This window comes from Oenanthe melanoleuca, chromosome 4 (genome assembly GCF_029582105.1).
Source record: "Oenanthe melanoleuca isolate GR-GAL-2019-014 chromosome 4, OMel1.0, whole genome shotgun sequence".
Lineage (NCBI taxonomy): Eukaryota > Metazoa > Chordata > Aves > Passeriformes > Muscicapidae > Oenanthe > Oenanthe melanoleuca.
In genome coordinates, this window is record NC_079337.1 from 18751989 (window position 1) to 18771213 (window position 19225).

Consider the following 19225-nt stretch of genomic DNA (forward strand, 5'->3'; position numbering starts at 1 on the left):
CAAGGCTGTTTGTACAGATGCAGGCATGCAGCTGCTTTTCCTGAAAATATGGTCAGGCACTTATCACCAGTGTGCCAGAGCTGTGTAGCACCCTTTAGTATCCCTTAACAAGTGAAGAAAAAATTCGTGTTCATCATTTTCCACTTAAAAATCCATGCTGAAGGAACAAGGAGCATGCCAACAATATAGAACTGGGCAAGTAAATTATTTTTCTGCTTTTGCAGTCAGTTAAGGCAATTCTCCACCCTTGCCACTGTGCTGGCAGCTCAGGTATTCCTGTGCAATGCAGTATCAAATTTTTGAAATCCAAAGAAAAACTGCAGTTCTTCCCTGCATTTAGTATATATGTGTCCAACACACTGTCCTTCTCAAGGGAGAGTCCTGCAAGAGAAGTTATTTTTAAGTTAGGTTGTGGTATAAATGTAACTAGCAAGCAACAGCAGTTTAGATTTTCATTCTTCACATAGACAGACATAGACATAGACAGACATAGACATAGACATAGACATAGACATACATAGACATAGACATAGACATAGACATAGACATAGACATAGACATAGACTTGTTTGTCAGTGAAATAAATAAGACAACACTGATGAGAATATATTTCCTGACAAGGCGTTGGCCCTTTTCAAGCCATCCCTGCCCAGATGCTGGATGATACCAGCTACACATTGGATGAAGTGCTACAATATTGAGTTCATCATTTTATGATGCTATTGCATGTGTTGCTCAATTTCCTTTGTCACAGTTTGGTGCTAACTAATGAAATTATTTCATTCACTCAAGTAAGGTGTTTACACTGTTTTGTGTGAGGGGTTTGACTTCCTAGTTTGTGACTGCAGGCATGGGCTTGTAGGCTGGCTGCAGGCAGGGCAGCAGAGACAGGAGCTAGCTTCAAAACTTAGAGGCAGTTTGTGTCACAAGTTGTTCTGTTGTGTCATCTTCTCAGTTGTCTTCATGGTTACAGCAAGAATGCAGCCTGAGCTGACTAAAAACTGTGACTGCACTGGTCTTCCCCCTGCCACAGCTCCTGATGCCTTCCATGGGTCCTAAACTGCAAAAGAAAGAGAAAACCTTCATAGCTCAAATCTGTAATGTTCTCATTTCCAGTGGGTTCAAAACACCTTGCAAGAATCAAAATGCATTCAGCAGTGGGGTATCCAAAGACCTGACCAGCCAGTGACAAGGAATGGTGTGGTGGCATTAAGAACCACACTGTGCTGCAGCCTGGATTTATAGTCTTCCAAAATAGATGCTTAGAGACACCCTATGGCAGCCTTTGTTGAGCTCTGAGAGAATGCCAGATGTTGCTGAAAGGGGACAAATCTCAGTTTCCTTCTTCCCACGGTTACATGACCTGCTGCAGTTAGGGGGAAGACTCACTGCCAGAGAAGAGAAGTGGCTTCATTCAGTTTTTGCAGAGGAAGAGAGGGCTTTTGAGGGAACCAAAGTCTGTATGCAAGCAAACTGATGTGGAAGCCCTGAGCTGCAGGATGCAAACCTGTTCCTGCACGCTGCAGCCCAAGCTTGGCCAGCAGTTTGTGCTTCCTGTCTCCTGCAGGTTAGCACAATGAGGGGAAACATGCAGAATTGCTGTGCAGTGTAATTGCAGAGAGGGGAAAAAGAGGGGTTGGGAAGCTTTTCTTTTGAAGCTTCCAGGTACTGTGTCTCGACCAAGCTGGCTCCTTCCATATCTGGGCAGGAGATGCTTATCAAAAGGAGAAGAATACAATGGTTCTAAAGAAGATAGTTAAATTCTTTTGTGTGAGTAGTGGGACATCTTGAATCCTATTACCTCTAGGAAAGTGGTCAGGGCCTCATGTACAAGGAATATAAAAAACTGAAAGATAAGTCAGTTTCTTTAAAATAAGTTTCTAAAATGAAAGTATTATTTCAAATGAGCTTTTACTGAAGAATTTTTCAGTATCACTGGTAGTTTTGCAAAGGTTTTTCTTGTGGTTAAAGTTCTTTTTCAACTGATGAATGGTTTTGATGAGTAGTTTTTTGACTTCTAATGATTTTGCTCTCCTTGCAGTTGGTATTCAGTTAGCATATATTTGAAAAAGGATTCTGCCCAAGAATTGCAGTTCGGCTTCTATTCTAAAGAAAGGGGACAAGAATCCTTCAGGAAGCATCATACTGGATTGATTTAATATAAAGAGGGATGCTGCTTTTCTGTATTCACCTCTGCTTAACTCTTTCATGGTACTTTAATCCAAAATTAATTTTTTTTACCCAAATGAAGAGTATTGACCCATGTGCATTTCCTCATTTAAGTGTTCTTTTATTGGGAATTAATTGCCATAAAAATATTAATTTTATCAGAAGAGGGGAATAGCTTTAGCAACATTTGGTTTAAATTTGCCTCATTTTTGAGATTGCCACTTGATTACCACAGATGTAATTTTATGAAGTGCTTTCATATAATTTCTCTATATGACCTTCACTAATGATACCCTTAAAATAATATGCAATGCTATCTGCAGCACTTAGTTGTCAAGAAACAGGTGAGAAGCTGGCATAATAAAAAAGATATTGCTTCCTTACCTTTCAAAGACCTGCTTTGCTGAGATTTATTTTTTTTCCTCCTGTGTCTCTTCTGTCTGAAATTAATGTTTGCTGTAGCAAACCTGTGGTTCAGCTGCATGCCATTGATCAGCATGATCTGCTGGGTTTTCAGTGCTTTGCTGTGAGCACCTGAAGAAGCAGCTGGCTCTGTTCTCCCACCACTCTCAGAAATGCACCTTCAATTGGCCTCCACTCTTTCCATCCTCTTGTTATTTTCTTTCTTGTCAACTTACAAGATACCTTTAATTATGATGACAAAATGTGAAGGCACTGAGCACTGGGAAAGTTCTGACACTGTGCTGCCCCTCTCATTACAGAGCTCTCATACCTGAGTAATTCTTATTCTGGGTGAATTAGGAGTTCTGCCCAGTGGACCAAGTGAACATGTGATCATGAGGCTTCTCTCAAGAAACTGAAGGCAGGTTGCATATGAAGAATTAATGCTTTTCCTGATTAAGTTTCATGTGTAACAAATAGACATGCCATTCAGGCTGATATGGCACTGGAATGAAAGATAAACTTCATAAACTGAAGAGGAGGTCAGGCTGGGATTTCTAACTTCTTCTTTCTTCCCCTAAGCTTCCAGGTGTTTCATTTTCCTGCTGCTGTTTTCTCCTGGGCTCAGTGAAGCTTTTAGAAACTATTCCCCACTTTCTGTTTGGATAAGTACAAAGAATACATGTCCATTTTTTTCAAATAGTGGCCCTTGAATTTAAATAACTTTGTACAGACAATGCAAAATTACATGTTAAAGGTGGTAGTAGTAGTAATAATAGTAGTAGCTGGTTGCCTTGATGACTGAATATATATACATATATATATATATATATATATATATATATATATATACACATCTATATACATATAGAGATATATATATATGCTTATTCTGTGCTCTAATACCACCATGGGAACCCAGCTGCAGTCTTGTACTGCAGAGAGCTGTCAGTCAGATTTCAGATTCAGATTCCCTGATTGCATGACTGCATTTCACTCTTAAGTTATGCAGATCAGCCACACGTGCTGTCCTGCAAGAGTGTGAGGCAAGAAGTGCCAAAATTGTACTTGTAGGATGTAGGGAAAGATTTACTTTTGTAAATCAGTGGGGTCTATTCAACAAAGCTGAAATGTAAGGGTTTATTTCACTGGGATCCAAATAGAAGTCAGCTAGATTTGCTTTGTGAACAAAACCAAGACTTGAAACCTTGGTCCCCTGAGGAAAACAAGTTAGAAAATAAGAATTTTTCTGAAAGTAGATCTGACTTCTGCTGCAGTCTGATAAACAGCAACTTCATTGGCCTCTTGCAAGAGGGTTATGGAAAGTGTTTCCATTCCCTTCTGCTAGAAAAAAAAACCCTCTCTTCTGAATACCATCAAGCTGTTTGCCAACATCTGACAACCTTAAAATCTAGATTTAGGCTTCCACCTTTAGGTTTCATCTTTTCCTTTCCCTATTTTGGAGTACAATATTCATATCACCTGTACCAGCTCTCACTCATCTATTTGCAAATGTTCATTCAATTTTCTCCCCTCTCCTTCATTCCTTGTGTAATAGCAGCCTTGGCAAGGCTGTTTTGTAGAGAGGAGCACAACCCTCTGCAGGCTGTAGCTGCTGCACACTTGCTGAACATGGCAAGAGTGTATAAAAAACTTGATTTGTGTATTTGTATATGCCAAAGTCTCACCTCCACACTGATGGGCAGAGGTCTAGCTAGCAGCAATGGATGGGGTTTTTTCCTCTGTGTAGCCACTGCAGTGGAATGGCCCATTTTGGAGAACAGGACCCTCAAAGTGCTGTAGGGAGCAGGTAATTAATCAGTGTCTTTGATTAGCTTTAGGTCAGGGCTGAAGCTGCTGCTGCTGTGCTGCAGAGGAGGCTGCTTGTTTTTGGCCAAAATACAACAAATACTACAGCTGACAACTTCATAGGCAGGGAAAGGTGTTCAGCACCTGGCTGAAAAAGGAAAGGAGTAGAAAAAGCACCACCACTGTGCCTCGGGGGTGTAGGCACAGGGTGTTCAGAAAATGGGCTTCATTTACATTATCTAATAATTTTCAGATTTAATTCTAGAAAATTAACATACTTTTAATTAGTTTAAACTTAAGATTTCCTGGTTTTATGATTTCTATTGTGTTTTTTAACAGTCAACACATTTTATGTGAAATATTTAAAAGAGGTCTGCAGGAAAAATAACTGCCAGTTCTTTTTAACCTGCAATCTATTGTGTATTTTTTTTCTTTCATGAGGATTCTTTGTATTTCTTTTATAGAGGACTTCAAAATACAGAAAAGATATTATCCAAGAATACAAGTATGAATAATTGCAGCAATTGGCTGTTGTTTACTTACAATTATTTTTTCTGGAATTTAACATTTGCTAGACCTAGAAATGTGCTTTTAGAATGCCAGAGTTGTACACAAATACATTATTCAACTTACTATGCATGAGTGGGTTAGCTGTAACAAGAAATACTATCCACATCCCTCTTGGCATGAAAAATGTGCTCATGCAACAGTGTAATGGCTTTAAATGTTTTCATCTTATAACTCAGCTGGTTTTTGGTGGAATCATCCAGGATAAATTCTGGCTAATATCTGCTGACAGGGCTTCAGCAAAGAAAAGTTCTGTAAGTGTTCAATGATAGAAAATAGAAATAGAACAGCCCTATAGAAATCTATGTGCTGATGACTCCTGTTCTGTGTAACAACCCTTCTTACAGTCCCTCCTTTGGAAGTGCTCACAGGACCATGAAGTCAGGTCAAGCATTTCTGTGTGGTACCACACCTCCCAGTTTCTCTTAATGACCACTGCAGTGCATGAGTTCAAAATACCCTGATGAACAGCTTGCAGTTTCAATTTTGCCTGGTTTTGTTGGTTTTTTTTTTTTCTCCTATAACAACAGATATCAGATACTTGAAAAGTCTTTTAGCCTCTGCCACAGTGACAGGCAGGAAGCCACAGGGAAGGAGAGTGAAGTGCCAGCTCTGCATGCCCTGGTGGGCTGGAGAGCTGGGGTCACTGCAGAGTGATGATGTGCTGCCCTCCTACAACCCCTCCCTGGTGATCCAGGGCTGCATGGCCACGTGTGAGCAGCATCCAGATCTGCCACCATCCTGAAATGTTGTTCACTCTGCACAAAAGGCCAATATAATGATGAGGAGATGATTCAGTTCTTCTGTGAGTAGTGAGTTACATGTGTTGCAAGGATCAATTATTTTTCCAAGGAGATTCTGCTTTCATTTAGCTCCCATAATTGGCTGAGTGTAGTTCCTTAATTTTTTCTCATAATACTGGAGCTGGAATTTTTGCTGTTGATTTTGAGGCCCAAAGTAGAAATCTTCTGCATAGCTATTGAAGAGCTGCAAAATACATGCTTCCCATGATAAGAGGGAGAGACAGAAGGATAAAAGTTTTTAATTGGCAGTTTGTTCTGAAATTCCCTTGGCATTTTACAGAGAGCATCATCTCCTCTTTCCATAGTGTAGGTGCAAATCTGTGAAATATCAGCAGTGTTCCAGGTACTCTATACCCTAGCAAAATTTTATTCTTAGTCCTTTAAGCTAAAATCAGTCTTGAGCTGTGTGAAAGAACCCTGGACAAGGAGTTTAGACCGATTCTCAGAAGAAGAGTATGCTAGAAAGGAAATCCTATAGTCCAGAGCTGGCAGATAACTGATTCTCTTTTAGTGAAACAGGTGTTTCTCCCATGCATAAAAATTAAGGATTGGAGACAGTTCAAAAGTAGTGTCACTGCTAATGGGAGGGCCAAACTGATAGATTTGCAAGGAGAGATTAAAGAAAGCTATATCCAGCTCAGCTAAGTAACAGAAAGATCCATCAATAATTGAAAGATGTCAGCCCCAAAGTGTGAGTGTGTATTTAAAACTGCAGAGCAAAAATACCTAGGAATGACATAAGAAAGTTACATATAAAAAATGGGTAGTAAGAATAAGGATTGCAAGCATGACAACTGAGGTTTGCTCCATGGTTTTGAATTCCTCAGATTTGTAAGTGAATAGGGCAAAGGTGCTAAAAAGATGTATTTTAATGCATGGAGCAATCATGTGTTGAAGGTAGGTGATGGGAATGATCCCTTCTGGCTCTTCAATCTCTTTTGTGCCCCATGCACTCTAACTGAGGCTCACTGTGATCTTATCTATGAAAAGTAATATCTTCATGGGAACCTGAACTGTGATATTATCAGCTCTGCTCTGAGGATCTTATACATACCATTTCATCACAGATATTATTGACAGTAAGTGCTTTTACCACTTTTATATATTCTCTTTGTGAGTTGTTTTACAGCAAGGCAGCTAAATCAAGTGAATTTTTCCCGACCAGCTGAGCAGCTAATAAGTCTCCTTACAAGCACTTAGGTGAATTCAATGCACTAGGATGATAAAAAAGCAGGTTAGGACAAAAGCAGGTGTCAAAACATAACCCTCTGCTCTTTCCATCACCTCAAAGGTTATGTCCCACATGTAAAATTACTTGGGTTTTGAACCCCACTTTTCCTAAATTCTTTTGTTCAGAAAGTCTATCTGATCCTTTTCAGGATTCATTTGCCCACTTCTGATCCTCTGCTTTTGTCTCCTATTTCTCCCCCTTGCTCTCTGCACACCATGATCCTTTTTCAGGCTGAGTCATTATCCTGTTAAATTCTCCAAGGAAGGGCTTTTTTCTCAGTCATGCTATTTCTTACTCAAGTGGTGCTTGTAGGAAGATCAGAACAACCCATGCTAGGAAGAGCTCTGTGAGCAGCAGAACCTATAGGACAAGCATACAAGTTGTATTGTTTTTTAACTGCAAATTCACTTCTATCCTCTATTCCCTGCCTGTTTAGATATACCTAAAACTCCACTGGGAAGAGAGAAAAAATATTCTTGACAATTTCCAGAGCCTGAAGATTAAAACTAGCCCAGTCCTGCACTCTGTGTGTGTGCACTTTGAAAAGAATTTTCTTTATCCTGCAAGTCCTGTGGAGTCCACAGATAATATGGCTGCCTTTCTGCTCCAAAATCTGCACAAATTCTCCCCCTGCCATGCCTACAGATGGAAATAGGAAATATTCCCTTGCCAGGCCTGCAGTAGAAAGGAATGTGTCCCAAATGCAATCGTTCCTTGTGCACTACATCTTGTGAGCAAGCAGACGGTGTGGCTTGCTTCAGTAACTTTTATATGTAAACAGTCTTTAAAAACATAATCTACATTGTCAAAGCCTAATCTAAATGATGTACTGACATTGCTTACTTTGATATGCTGACTTGGTTTTGAATTCTCTCTGGATTGCCTGGCCCCACATGGCCTTTTTGTGTTTTGTTTACTTTTCACTTAGCTGTCACGTATTTATTCCCATTAGATGTACAAAGTCAATGGAGTCAGCCTAGTTTTACAGCTTAGTTGCCTAATACAGCACAGGGAAAAAGCTAAATGAAGCCAAGCAGAGGGGCAGGAGAAAAAGCAGAGGGATTCTTCAGGTCTGACATAGAGACCAAAGAACCAGCAAAAGATCTGGGTCTGCTAGAGCACCTAGAGATTACTGTTTTTTCAGAAAAACAGGATATATCTGGAAAGAAGAAATTAATTGATTTGTATAGACTGAGTTCCTGCTATTAAAGGCTTGCTCCTGAATAAAAGCCTAAATTTTGTATATATCATGCATTTTTAATTATTTTTAAATCTGGATTTGTTTCAAATGTGAATGGATGGGGAAATGTTACTTTAAAAGCTTTTTCAGTGTCATGATCTGGTTGGATTTATCTTAGTCAAACAGTTAAAATTGCTTACATGATGTTGTTCTGTGAAAATCTTTGAAGATATGTGAAAATGCCTCATGCTGAGAGAAGTAATCCCAAAAGACCTACTTGGTGTGATCTTGCCCACAGAACCCATAAGACAAATGGGTCTTTGTGAAGTGTGTCACATCTTGAAGCATGAGTGAAATGTAGACCATCCTGAATGGTGGCCTTCCCTCTGGATAGCCATGTCTGCCCTGCCATGCTTCTCCCAATGGGAATACCTACCCTGCCTCCAACTGGTTATTTTTACAGCTCAAGGGAGGATGGGGGATTTCCTGTGGAATTTAGTGTTGGGGGAGGGAGCGTGGTTCCCTTGTTGACTGAGAAGACACAGTCCATATTTCCTCCATGGCACTGTGTCACTGGTGGCATGTTGTTTCCAGGTCACATTTCTTCAGCTCCAGCCGAGGTGCTCAGCCCAAGCCCTTCAGTGTATGGGCACCAAAGGTGCTGGCAGCAGTTCGGGCACCAAAACCTCATTCCTTTAACGAGCAAGTGCTCCATTCCCAGGTGCACTGACCTCCCTCTGGCCTTGGCAGCCCGCAGCTGAGCTTTCCCTCTGCTTGGCACAGGTGAAGCACGGGAACTACGCCTTTGTGTGGGACGCAGCAGTGCTGGAGTACGTGGCCATCAACGACGCGGAGTGCTCCTTCTACACGGTGGGGAACACGGTCGCCGACAGGGGATACGGGATCGCCCTGCAGCACGGCAGCCCCTACCGAGACGTCTTCTCACAGAGGTAAGCCTTTGCTCTAGGTGCTGAGGAATGGTTTCTCTCACCTCTGAACCCTTCTTTTCGTTTAATTTTCGGCGAAGGAGAAACATCTTGTGTTCGCGATCCGCTTCATTCCTCGCGTACGCGTTCGTTTTTCTCCCAGACATTGAATTACTCACTTTTCTGGAAACTGCATTAAAAATACTTTTTGTGTTATTCTTATTTGAATTGTTCTTGTTTCTTTTGAAAAACATTAATGAGAAAAACTCAACTTCATTAGCAGGAAAATGAGGAAAGAGTTGCTTCATTTGTTATAGAGAGTCACCAAAACTCAACCCTTCCTATACAGAAGCTGAAAAAGAAAGTGAATTTGGACACTGATGGGAAAACTAAAGGGGATGAACAAGAACATTTGATGTTTTTGTGGAAAGACTCCTATTAGCCCCCAAAAGCATAGGTGTTTATCCCCATACTAATCAATCTCTTGGGTTACAAAAGTGACATCTCTAGACATGCTACTGGTACTGTGTTTCTATTAGGATCGGAAATACTAAATTAACTGTATGTATTGTGCCTTTGCAGTATTTGTGCTTCACTCCAGTATTGATTCCTAAATCAGGATGTGTGTGAAATGTAAAAAAAAAAAAAAAAAAAAACAAAACCCCAAACCTAAACTTTTAAAAAGTGTAATATCTGAAGTTTGGTGCATAGGAGAAGATGTGAGCTAGTCTCCTGATCTTTTTTTTTCATTCTGAATCTGGTCTCTCAGCCAGATTCTGGTTTCTGTTGGTTTGTGTTATGTGTATGAAGAAAAATTTTACAGTTGCTGCAATGGGATTTCTGTTGTGTGACTGCCAGGTAAACATACAAAATATGCTAAATTTGGGCTGTTGCCTTTGCCTTTGTCCAAAGACTGTGGTGGGGGAGACAGTAGCCAGTAAGTAACACTGTGCAGATCCAGAGGAATCACTCTCTGCTCACACCTACTGCATGAACAGAGAAGACTTGGATTCTTTGAATCTGTTCCTCTTTGGGATTGATATTGCTGAATTTTTTGCTAGCGTAGCAGCAACATAATACACAATTTCACAGGATCAACAAAAAATTTAATTTTAATGAAACATGTATATTCTTTGTATATTTCAAAGGGGCAAATATTTACCAAATACTGTAATACTCTCATATTCCAGCTGTGACCAGGCTGGCTCTGCTTAAAATCTCTGGCACTCTACTATTTGGGATCTCTGTGCAAAACAAAGGAGTAGAATTCCTTCCTGTAATCTTTTGACGAAATTCTTCCACCTGTTAGGGTTCTCAGGTGCTTGTCAAGGTGTTAAGTCATCCTCTCCACATCCTTATCTATGTGAGCTTGAGTACAAAAATTGGAAAACATGAGGGAATTTTTCAGTGTGTGTCTTTATGACTAAACACAGTGAAACCACCATTCTCCAGCAGCACTCCATTCTTCATGCCCAGCACTGCTGCTCTGAAAATCAAGGTGGATGCATCCCAAGTGCCCTCAGAGACTGCTTGGGACAAGGTTTATATACTGGCTATAGTTCTTGGCATAAGGGGGAAATGGTTGTGGCTGATTCTGGTGAGAGAGTTTCTTCCTGCTCGCGGTATTCAGCACATGGAGCGGGGTTACAGCTTCTTGTGATACACTGCCTTCAGCAACTCCTGGATCATTGGCCTGTGCAGGCCTGACATTTCCAAGTACAATTTTATTTCATAAGAAAATTTTGGCTTTTCAGTGTATTATTATATCTTGGAGCTATAGGAAAGCAGAAGGAAGCATAAAAATTTGCACATATATAGGTATTTTTATCTGAGGATCTTTGAAGCAATACTTAAATATTAGCATCTCTCAGGAAAGCAAATGTTATTTCCACTTTATGCTTAGGGAATCCATAGCATCAGGAGATTTAAACGAAATCCCAAGGTCATATGTTGTCCCCTGGTGGAATCAGGGATCATAGGCACTCATTTCTGGTTTCCTGCTAAAGTTGTCAGAGTTCAGGTAGATGGAGAAAGGGATTATTTGTCAGGTATTGGGCTACAGGAGGATCTGGATGGATATGCAGAAGTTAGCACTGGTGAGAAAACAACTCATTACATTAGCAGGAATAATGGCTGAATAGAGAAACTGGAATTTGCTTGGAGAAATACTACCTCCTGCAGCATTTAGAGAGCCTGAGATATATTCTCTGAAAATGTGTGTGCTGCTGTGCTTATAGTCTTATTTCTGTATTATGAGAACATACTATGGAGCATTTCTAATTATGTCCATAAATATAAATTTACAGTTTAAAGCAGTGAAAGACTATACAGGCACAAATGGAGAAAAGAAAAATCATGCTTAAGGGTAGCTAACAAGATTTTTTTCTTAACACTCTTCTGTACTGTTCCTTAAGTTTACATCCATGCGGTTTTCACATATCATCCTTACATTTTTTCCTAATGAAAAGGCTCAACAACCTTCAGCAGCTGCAGTCTGCATGCTAAATAGAGAGAGGAGTAGATTCATTGTATAGCATTAGCAAATGTTCACATGAATATTTCACATTTTAATGCAGTAGGGAACTGGTTTAAAATATATTGGCACTTCTTGATCTTTCCCAAAATAAATATATTGATGTGAAAATACAGGCCCTTTCAAGAAATTTCATATAAAGCCATAAGCTGCAGAGTGTTAAATCCCTAGGGTGCAGCTGTGAAAGGTCTGGCAAGCTTACAGGAGATTTTGTTCTCTGTGCAGGAAGCACAGGCACACGTTTAAAGCTTTTCAGTACCTTTTCCAAACATTCAGGTGATTCCCAGGGAAACAGGAAAAGAGACAGGTGTAAAACACTCACCCCTTCTCTCTAAAGCTACACAGTGTCAAGGTAACACTGTGGTGAAGTTTACCAACAGGAAGCAGTGTCAAAAAAAAAGGGTCTTTGAGACCCTTCTTTTTCTCACTCTAAAAAATCCCTTCAGTGCCAAAACAAAGACATGAGTGGCAGAGAATGGCCTGTGTGCAGTATGAGATTGGCTTTTTGCTGCACAGGGATGGCAAAGCAGCCAGCTGGGGTCACACACAGCATCTGTGACCAGGCCTGCCTAATGCTTTCTCTGAAAACAGATGCTCTGGGTCCATCCTGAAAATTGATATGTGGCTGTAACACAAATAATATAGAAAAGGAGCTGGGTGATATTTGAAAGATGGACCATGCTGATGACTTTGTTCGTGTCACAAATGTCAACAAACATGACTGGCCTTGCCACTAGGCAGCCAGGTGATGTGCTCAGGTGGATTGCTGTTTCTTTCCTTTGCCACTAAGACTTAACCTCCTTAGCACCAGCAGCATGTCAGCTTTCCCTCTCTATATATTTTTCTTTCAAGGTAATGACAGGGGCTGTAATAATAGGAGCTGCCAAATTTCCTAGGAGAGCTTGAAAAGGATGTGTCTTTTGGTTCATGAGGAGCTGTGTGGTGACACTAAATTTGACACCTGTTAAGAATTCTTTTCAGCCTTAAACTTTATAACTTCCATTGCACCCCTAGGAGGTATAAATATAATTGCAGACGCTTTTCAGAGTGTTTTGTAGGATGTCTGTGCTTCCTGCAGTGCTGCAGCAATGGCTCAGGCACTGTGCTGCTGCCTAGCTTTTGGTGGGGGTCAAGGAGGGTGGCAGCAAAGGGCTGGAATCCTGTTCATGTCCCCACTTTCTCTGCTATTTCTCTCTCTTCTCCAGGGTCTACAGTCCCAGCCACACAGCAACCTAGAGGCAAAGGGGTGGGAATCACTAATTCTGTGCCCAGCAGAGGCCAGCAGCCAGCTTTTTGCATAAGTAACTGGAATCTGTCAACACCCAAAACCACTGAAAAATCAAGCCATAGTTGTTCTTCAGCCCTCATATTCCAAAGAGCATCCATGTGTGTTCTGCCCCTCTAGGTAAAAGGAAACAGTGACAGTAGGAAGAATGAAAAACAAAAGGCAAGCTTGCCTTTACAGCTCACAGTGTGGGACTCTTCCTTGTTCATCAGCTGTGCTTCCACAATTGCCCCAGCCAAGCACAAGCTCATGGGCACCTAAAGTTATCTGTGTGCCAAGAGGAGCAGCAACACTTCCATAATTCCTGGTGGTTGTCTGTGGGAAGGGTGGGCAAAAAGTGTGGAAGGTGCAACTGCCACATAGCTTCTGCAGAAGCCCCAGTCTGAATTTGACATTATTCACAAAAAGTCACAGTGAATCTGTGCTGTTGCTAGACAAGTCAATCACAAGTTTTTATCCTAAGGGGGGAAAAGAAATGGACACTTAAAATAATTTCCTCATGGCAAACCCAAAGACACCTCCCTAGCAGCAAGTGGTGCTTTCAGATATCCAAAACTTTGGAAGGAAAGAAGAAAGCCATCCTATGGCATTTCAGACTGCTCCTTAGCAAATCATTAGCCTGCTGCTTTAAATAAATTGTATGGATATTCTCCTATCCTTTTTACATCTCATCAGCAAAATCCTGAGTGTTAGAAAGTTCCTGCCCTGAGCCATAAATACGTGTTCTTTCTGTCCCCTCACCATTAATTCTCTCCTTAAATTTTCATTCTGTGTCTTGGAGGTCACTTATGTCCAAAGACTCCAGTGCAAAGAAAATTACTTTAATCCTAAATACCTTGATTTCTTTTATTTCTTTTTCTCTGCCCTTGGGACTATGTACCCCTTGCTTTGATTCTCTGACTTATCTTTTACCAGCTATATGGAAAATAAGAGATTTGGGTTATATTTTAAGCCTGCAGAGTACTAACAATAATGATTTAATTGGATTTTTTCATTATTAAATATGGTGATCATCTGCAGAATAGTGGATCCCTTAGTAAGAGATCAACTTTGCTTTGTCTCAGTAGTTTGCTGAAAATTGAAATCCTATTCTGAGCTGTATATATAACACTCTGAAACATATAGTGGACAAACTAGTAAAATCCACCCAAAGCACTATTTTTTCTAATAATTCCAGAAAATTAAGAAACTCTACAAACTGGGAGAATTACTTGACTTCAAGCAAACTCCTGAATCTAAATAGAAGAGTTTAATTTTGAGAGTCCGCTCTTAGATCTTGTCACAAATTCATAATACTGAAATTACATTAGTGAGAGGAAAAAGAAATTAAAATCAATTCCAGATTTCTGAGAAATCTGACATGAGAATCCAGTCTTAATTTATTCAGATATAGTCATTGCTAATAAAAGCCTTAACTTCAAAGCATCACATAGCAACAAGGTCATTTCTCAGATAACCGGGATACTAAATAAAAAAATTTAACCACACCCTAGGTAATATTTCTTGACCATCCAAAATAACCAGTCTATCCTATTTTTTGCTGTCTACATGATACTTGTAGGGGTAAGATTAGGAACTGCACCAGGCCCTAGGTCTCAAAGCATGCCCATCTTCCTTTTTGCTGACCCAGGTCCTCCAAGCCAAACTGCAGTTCCTTCATGCCAGGAAACACCTGGGGAAGTGCTGCCTGCCCCGCTGGGGCTGCAGGGTGTTCACACTCTGCACACTTACTGTGGCCACTGGATCTGGGCTGAAGAGCTGTAAGCTCAAAGGGAGTATAAGAAAAATGTAGCTTCATTCTGATCTTTAAAAATGACATCCATTACTTCATGAGAAAGCCCTAACAGAAATCTTTGGTCCCTCTGCTATTCTTTCTTCTGTTTCCTACCAAGCCCACGGGCATCTGATCCTGGCTTACAGTGCTCTGCAGTCCTGTCTGAGCACATTGCTAATAGCTTTGCCCAAGGGGCTGATGATCTGACACTGTCCCTCTGCATCCTCCTCCACTAGCTACCTAGTGCAGAGCTCCAGGTCCTGAAGATTCCTGCACTGTCATCAGAAGCATTTCCTGGCTTTATTACCTGTCCCCATCTCTCTTGCTCAGGAGGCTGCTGGCTGCAGGACTGCGGAGAAACCGTGGCTCCCACACATCACATTGGGAGAACAGGAGAAATGGCTTTATTGATTCCTGGTGGCCTGCACCTGATGCTTGCAGGTCTCACTGTAAATTCATGACTAGGAGCTGAAAAGGATGGAGATGCCTACACAAACACAGACTTTAGCAACTTCTTTATATTAAATGATGATATAGGTTAAAGGATTCTGCTGCAGATCTGGAGTGTATTACATACACAGAGTGAAAAACTACTCAGCCAAAACATATAAAGGCAGTGAGCAGATTAGGGCTTTTTAAATATACCATAACATTAATTGATGGGTTAAGTTAAAGAATCATGAGGTAGCAGGACTGAGAAGAAACATGAGAAAGAAAATAATAAGGAAAAGGCATTAGATCTTGCATTCTCACACAGTATAGAGCTCTGAGCAACAGAGAGCTGCCTGTCTGCTTCACTGTGGAAAGGCACCTCTGCATCCAAGCAGTGCTGTGATTTCAGGACTTTTCCCTAATCAATGCTCACTCTCAGACAGGGCCCTGCACTCAGTTTCACAAAGACAAACCAGGTAAGGGTATGCTTTTGTATATTAATTCCCCATCATTACCCATGAATCATCCCCAAGAAAACAGTCTAATTGAGATGTGTTAAATTATCAGTAGAGAACACTTTGCAAATCTTACTGCTTGCTATTTCTTACTACTTTCTATCCACTTCTCTAGCCTTAGGCACCTCAGACTCTGCGTGTAAAATGGCCAGATATTACCCAGTGAGCTGTGCAGAACAGTCAGTGGAAACAGTGTTGCTCATCCAACTATATGGAAGCGACGTTTATTGTAAGCTGAGTTGTTCATGTGTTTTAAAGTTTTATGGAGTGAGTAAGTGCATGGCTGCAGAATTCAAAGCTGCTTGGTTATAAATCTGATGGCAGCAAAGCTAAAAGAAATCTCAGTGAGTGGCTTCCCTCCAAGAACTTGCCTTTTGTGAATTCCTGAAGCAGAGATCAGGTTTACCATCAGTGCACACAGTCCTGTAGTACAGTTTTTAAATCTTTAACATGTGCATCAGTCTTGAGAGGAACAAGTGTAACTACCCACTCAGGCTCAGCTGAGCAGCAGCATTGCCTTTAAAGTGGGGTGGAAAAGGAGTGCAAAGCTTTCCCTGGAAATAGGAACGATCCAGCATGCAGCTGCCTTCATGATAGAACCATAATAAACCACAAGTGAGGGTTTATCCCGCCTATCCCACACCAGCACTACCTGCCAAAGGTTCCCAGCTCTTAGCCTCAGCTCTCAAAACACTGGTCAACCTATTTCAGTCAAAATGATCAAGAGTAGCAAAAGAGCAAAGAGTAATAGATCTTTGCTAACCCATTTTGTTGCCTTAAAAAGTAATTAACCTTTAGCTGGACCATAAAGCTCGTTTTCAGCTGGTCCTGTTTTCCAGATAAAAAATAAAAGGCCTGAAAATAAAGTTTGTTTTGAAAGCTGAAATGAACTTGATGGAATTACAGCTGGAAGGATTTACCCATATCTGAGCTAAGAGTTTTGCTTCCACCAGTAGAACTGCTGCAACAGTGGCTACCTCAGCCTGCAGAGATTGCCCTGCTGTAAAACTCTGATCTGCTCTTTGTACCCATTCCTGAATCATCAGTAAGTGAAGAGGGTGCTAGCCTTGGTTATGACTTCAGCCAAGCTCAGGGGTGGAAAAAGGGGGAAAGGGGATGCGGAAAGCCTCCAGATTGTAGAGCCAAGGAAGAGTGGTAGCAGGTTTGCCAGCAGAGTTGTTTTCCCCTGCTGAAATAGGATATGAGGAAGAAGAAAGCCTGTTGCAGGAACAGAGGGAATGGCAGGAGAGGCAGTGAGGATGGGGAGGAGCTGAGTGCTCCTCAGGGATTTTTAGAGGGTGAATAGATGAAGCCTTCCTTATTGCTCAACTCCATGCAGGAGGAGATTAGCAACGTGAGAAATTTAAAATTTTCTAAATTTTAAAAATTTCTAAAAAAAAAACCATCCAGAGAAATCTTCTGCTGTGTCTCAGAGCAATCCCATGGGGTAGGTTGCTCTAGGCTGCTCCTTAAGGAAATAATGAGGAAATTGGGAGGAGAAGCCAGAGAGTTTGCCCAGCAGGGTCACCAGTATGTCAGAGTGCAGTGCATAGACAGGTTTTGAATAGTTTGAAGATGGAGTGGGGAATCCTTTGCTCTCTGACTCCTCTGTAGTCTTGAGGAAAAAATGTCGTGATGATGAGCTATCACAGAATTGGAAATACCTCTGCCCAAATCCCAAAGCAGACTCAGTGGTGGCAGAGAGGCTTTGCAGTGTCAAAGCAGATGGAAGCATTTGCTGACATGAACCAGCTGGATAATGCTGGAGACTCCTGCTTGCTCAGTGTGCAACAATGTGGTTTATATTCTGCTTTAGTGCCAGTTGTCTTAGGTTAGCCCAAAGTAAAACAGAGCCCTGATCCCAGCCATCACAGTTTTGATGACTGTCCTAAAAATCAAATGCCTTTCCAGACCCCAGTTTTCCACTTAAACATGGTGTGCAAGCAGACAGAAATGATGATATGGCCAAGGAAAAACTGTGTTTGCCATTTTATTCATAAAACGCTTTTGCAAAGTGCATTTAGTAATTTGCCATTGTAACCACCTGCACAGAGAACTTTCAGGGCAGAGCTCTGACACTGTATTTTGTTCATACTTTGACTGCTCAGCTAAAACTTCCATTTCTATGCATTTATTCTGCTTCACATATTATGTTATCAGTCACTTTCAATATTTCAAAGTCACAGCAGTCCTTTTCTGACATGCATTTTTCAGAATGAACTGCCTTGACTGCTGTTATTACAGACTGCAGTTCCTGACTAAGGGAGAAGTCTTATATAGAACCAGAATACTGAAATTTCTCAGAAAAAAAAAGCAATAGATAAAACAGAATAAAATTAGTCAATGAACAGAAATACATGCTTTCAATGACCAATCATATTTAAAAAAATAAAAAAAAAAAAAGGAGGAGAAAATGGGTAGGCAGGATTTATAACATGATATGAAAGAATTTATCATGAAAAGTTTGCTCTTTCAGGTTCTTATGTACGACATTTGTAATGGCACTCTTCAGCTGTCTGGTGGTAAATCAGAAAAGTACATCATACTTGGACTTCCTCTCAACCAAATACTTTATCATATTCCTCTAGTGATCACCCTCAATAGAGGGATTTGAATAATAAGCCCGTGACAGTCACAGAAAAACATCACAAGGGGTTTTGGCCTGTCTGGAACATGTGCTTACACTCCTGATTAAGTCCTAGTGGCAATAATTTGTCATGGTCCATGAGCACATCTCCCTCTTGCATGTGCTAAATAGCATGCACTGGCTTTGCCACTTCACTCTGAGAGCACTCACAGTTAAGGGCTGAGCCAGGGGAAGTAAACCTGTTTGGAAAGGTTATGATCCTTTCATTCTTACTGCAATTGAAAAATATATTTTTTCCTTCTATTTGCTGCTTTTGTCTTCAGCTGAGAGAATAGCCTAACAGCTGAATTTCCAAAGCTGTGAAGAAAAGCTGCCACCTAATTACCTGGCTTTGTAGATAAGTACATGCTCCAGCTGCTCCCACCAAAGCAGAAAGGTTTCAGCTGGTGACAAGCATTAAAAGGAAAAATAAGTGTATTGGCTGCAGTTTCATAGGGGGATACATCTACAGGACCAAAGAGATCATCAGTATCTCAAAGACATCAGATTCCTATGGAAAACTGATAAGATGGATAAGCTGTGTTAGGATTTGTTTGTTTATTTAATTAAAAATTCAATTATTTTTTTAATTAAAAAAGAACAAACAAACTCCATTACAGTAATATTTGGAGAGAAAAGCAGCAGAGTCATTAGCACTGTTTTTCAGCCTTGAGAGCAGGGATTAGAAGTTCCTGGCCCAGGATTGATTTTTTTTTTTTTTTTTTTTTTTTGCTTTGTCTGGGGTATTCCTACAGCAACACAGGAGAGAAACCATGAAGAAGTGAGCCTTGAGGTAACTGAGAAATAGATATTTTGTTTTTAATATTGTTTGGTTATATTAATTTCCTTGGGTTTGGGGGGATTTAGTTAATTAGCAGTGGATCTTCAGATCATAGAATTACCAGATTTATAATGGTTTAGCTGACGGGAGAATTTAATCCTATAATATGCCTTTGGCATAATTTAGATGTAA

The 19225-nt window shown here is 40.6% G+C and overlaps 1 protein-coding gene across 1 annotated transcript in view; it reads left to right on the plus strand.

The window, feature by feature from the left end:
- Window positions 1–19225, plus strand: part of GRID2 (glutamate ionotropic receptor delta type subunit 2) — a 662777-nt gene that overhangs the window by 590340 nt on the left and 53212 nt on the right. Inside the window, exon 14 of the mRNA XM_056490497.1 lies at window positions 8945–9111. Within this exon, the coding sequence (XP_056346472.1) occupies window positions 8945–9111 (167 nt within the window). The remainder of the gene's footprint in view (window positions 1–8944; window positions 9112–19225) is intronic.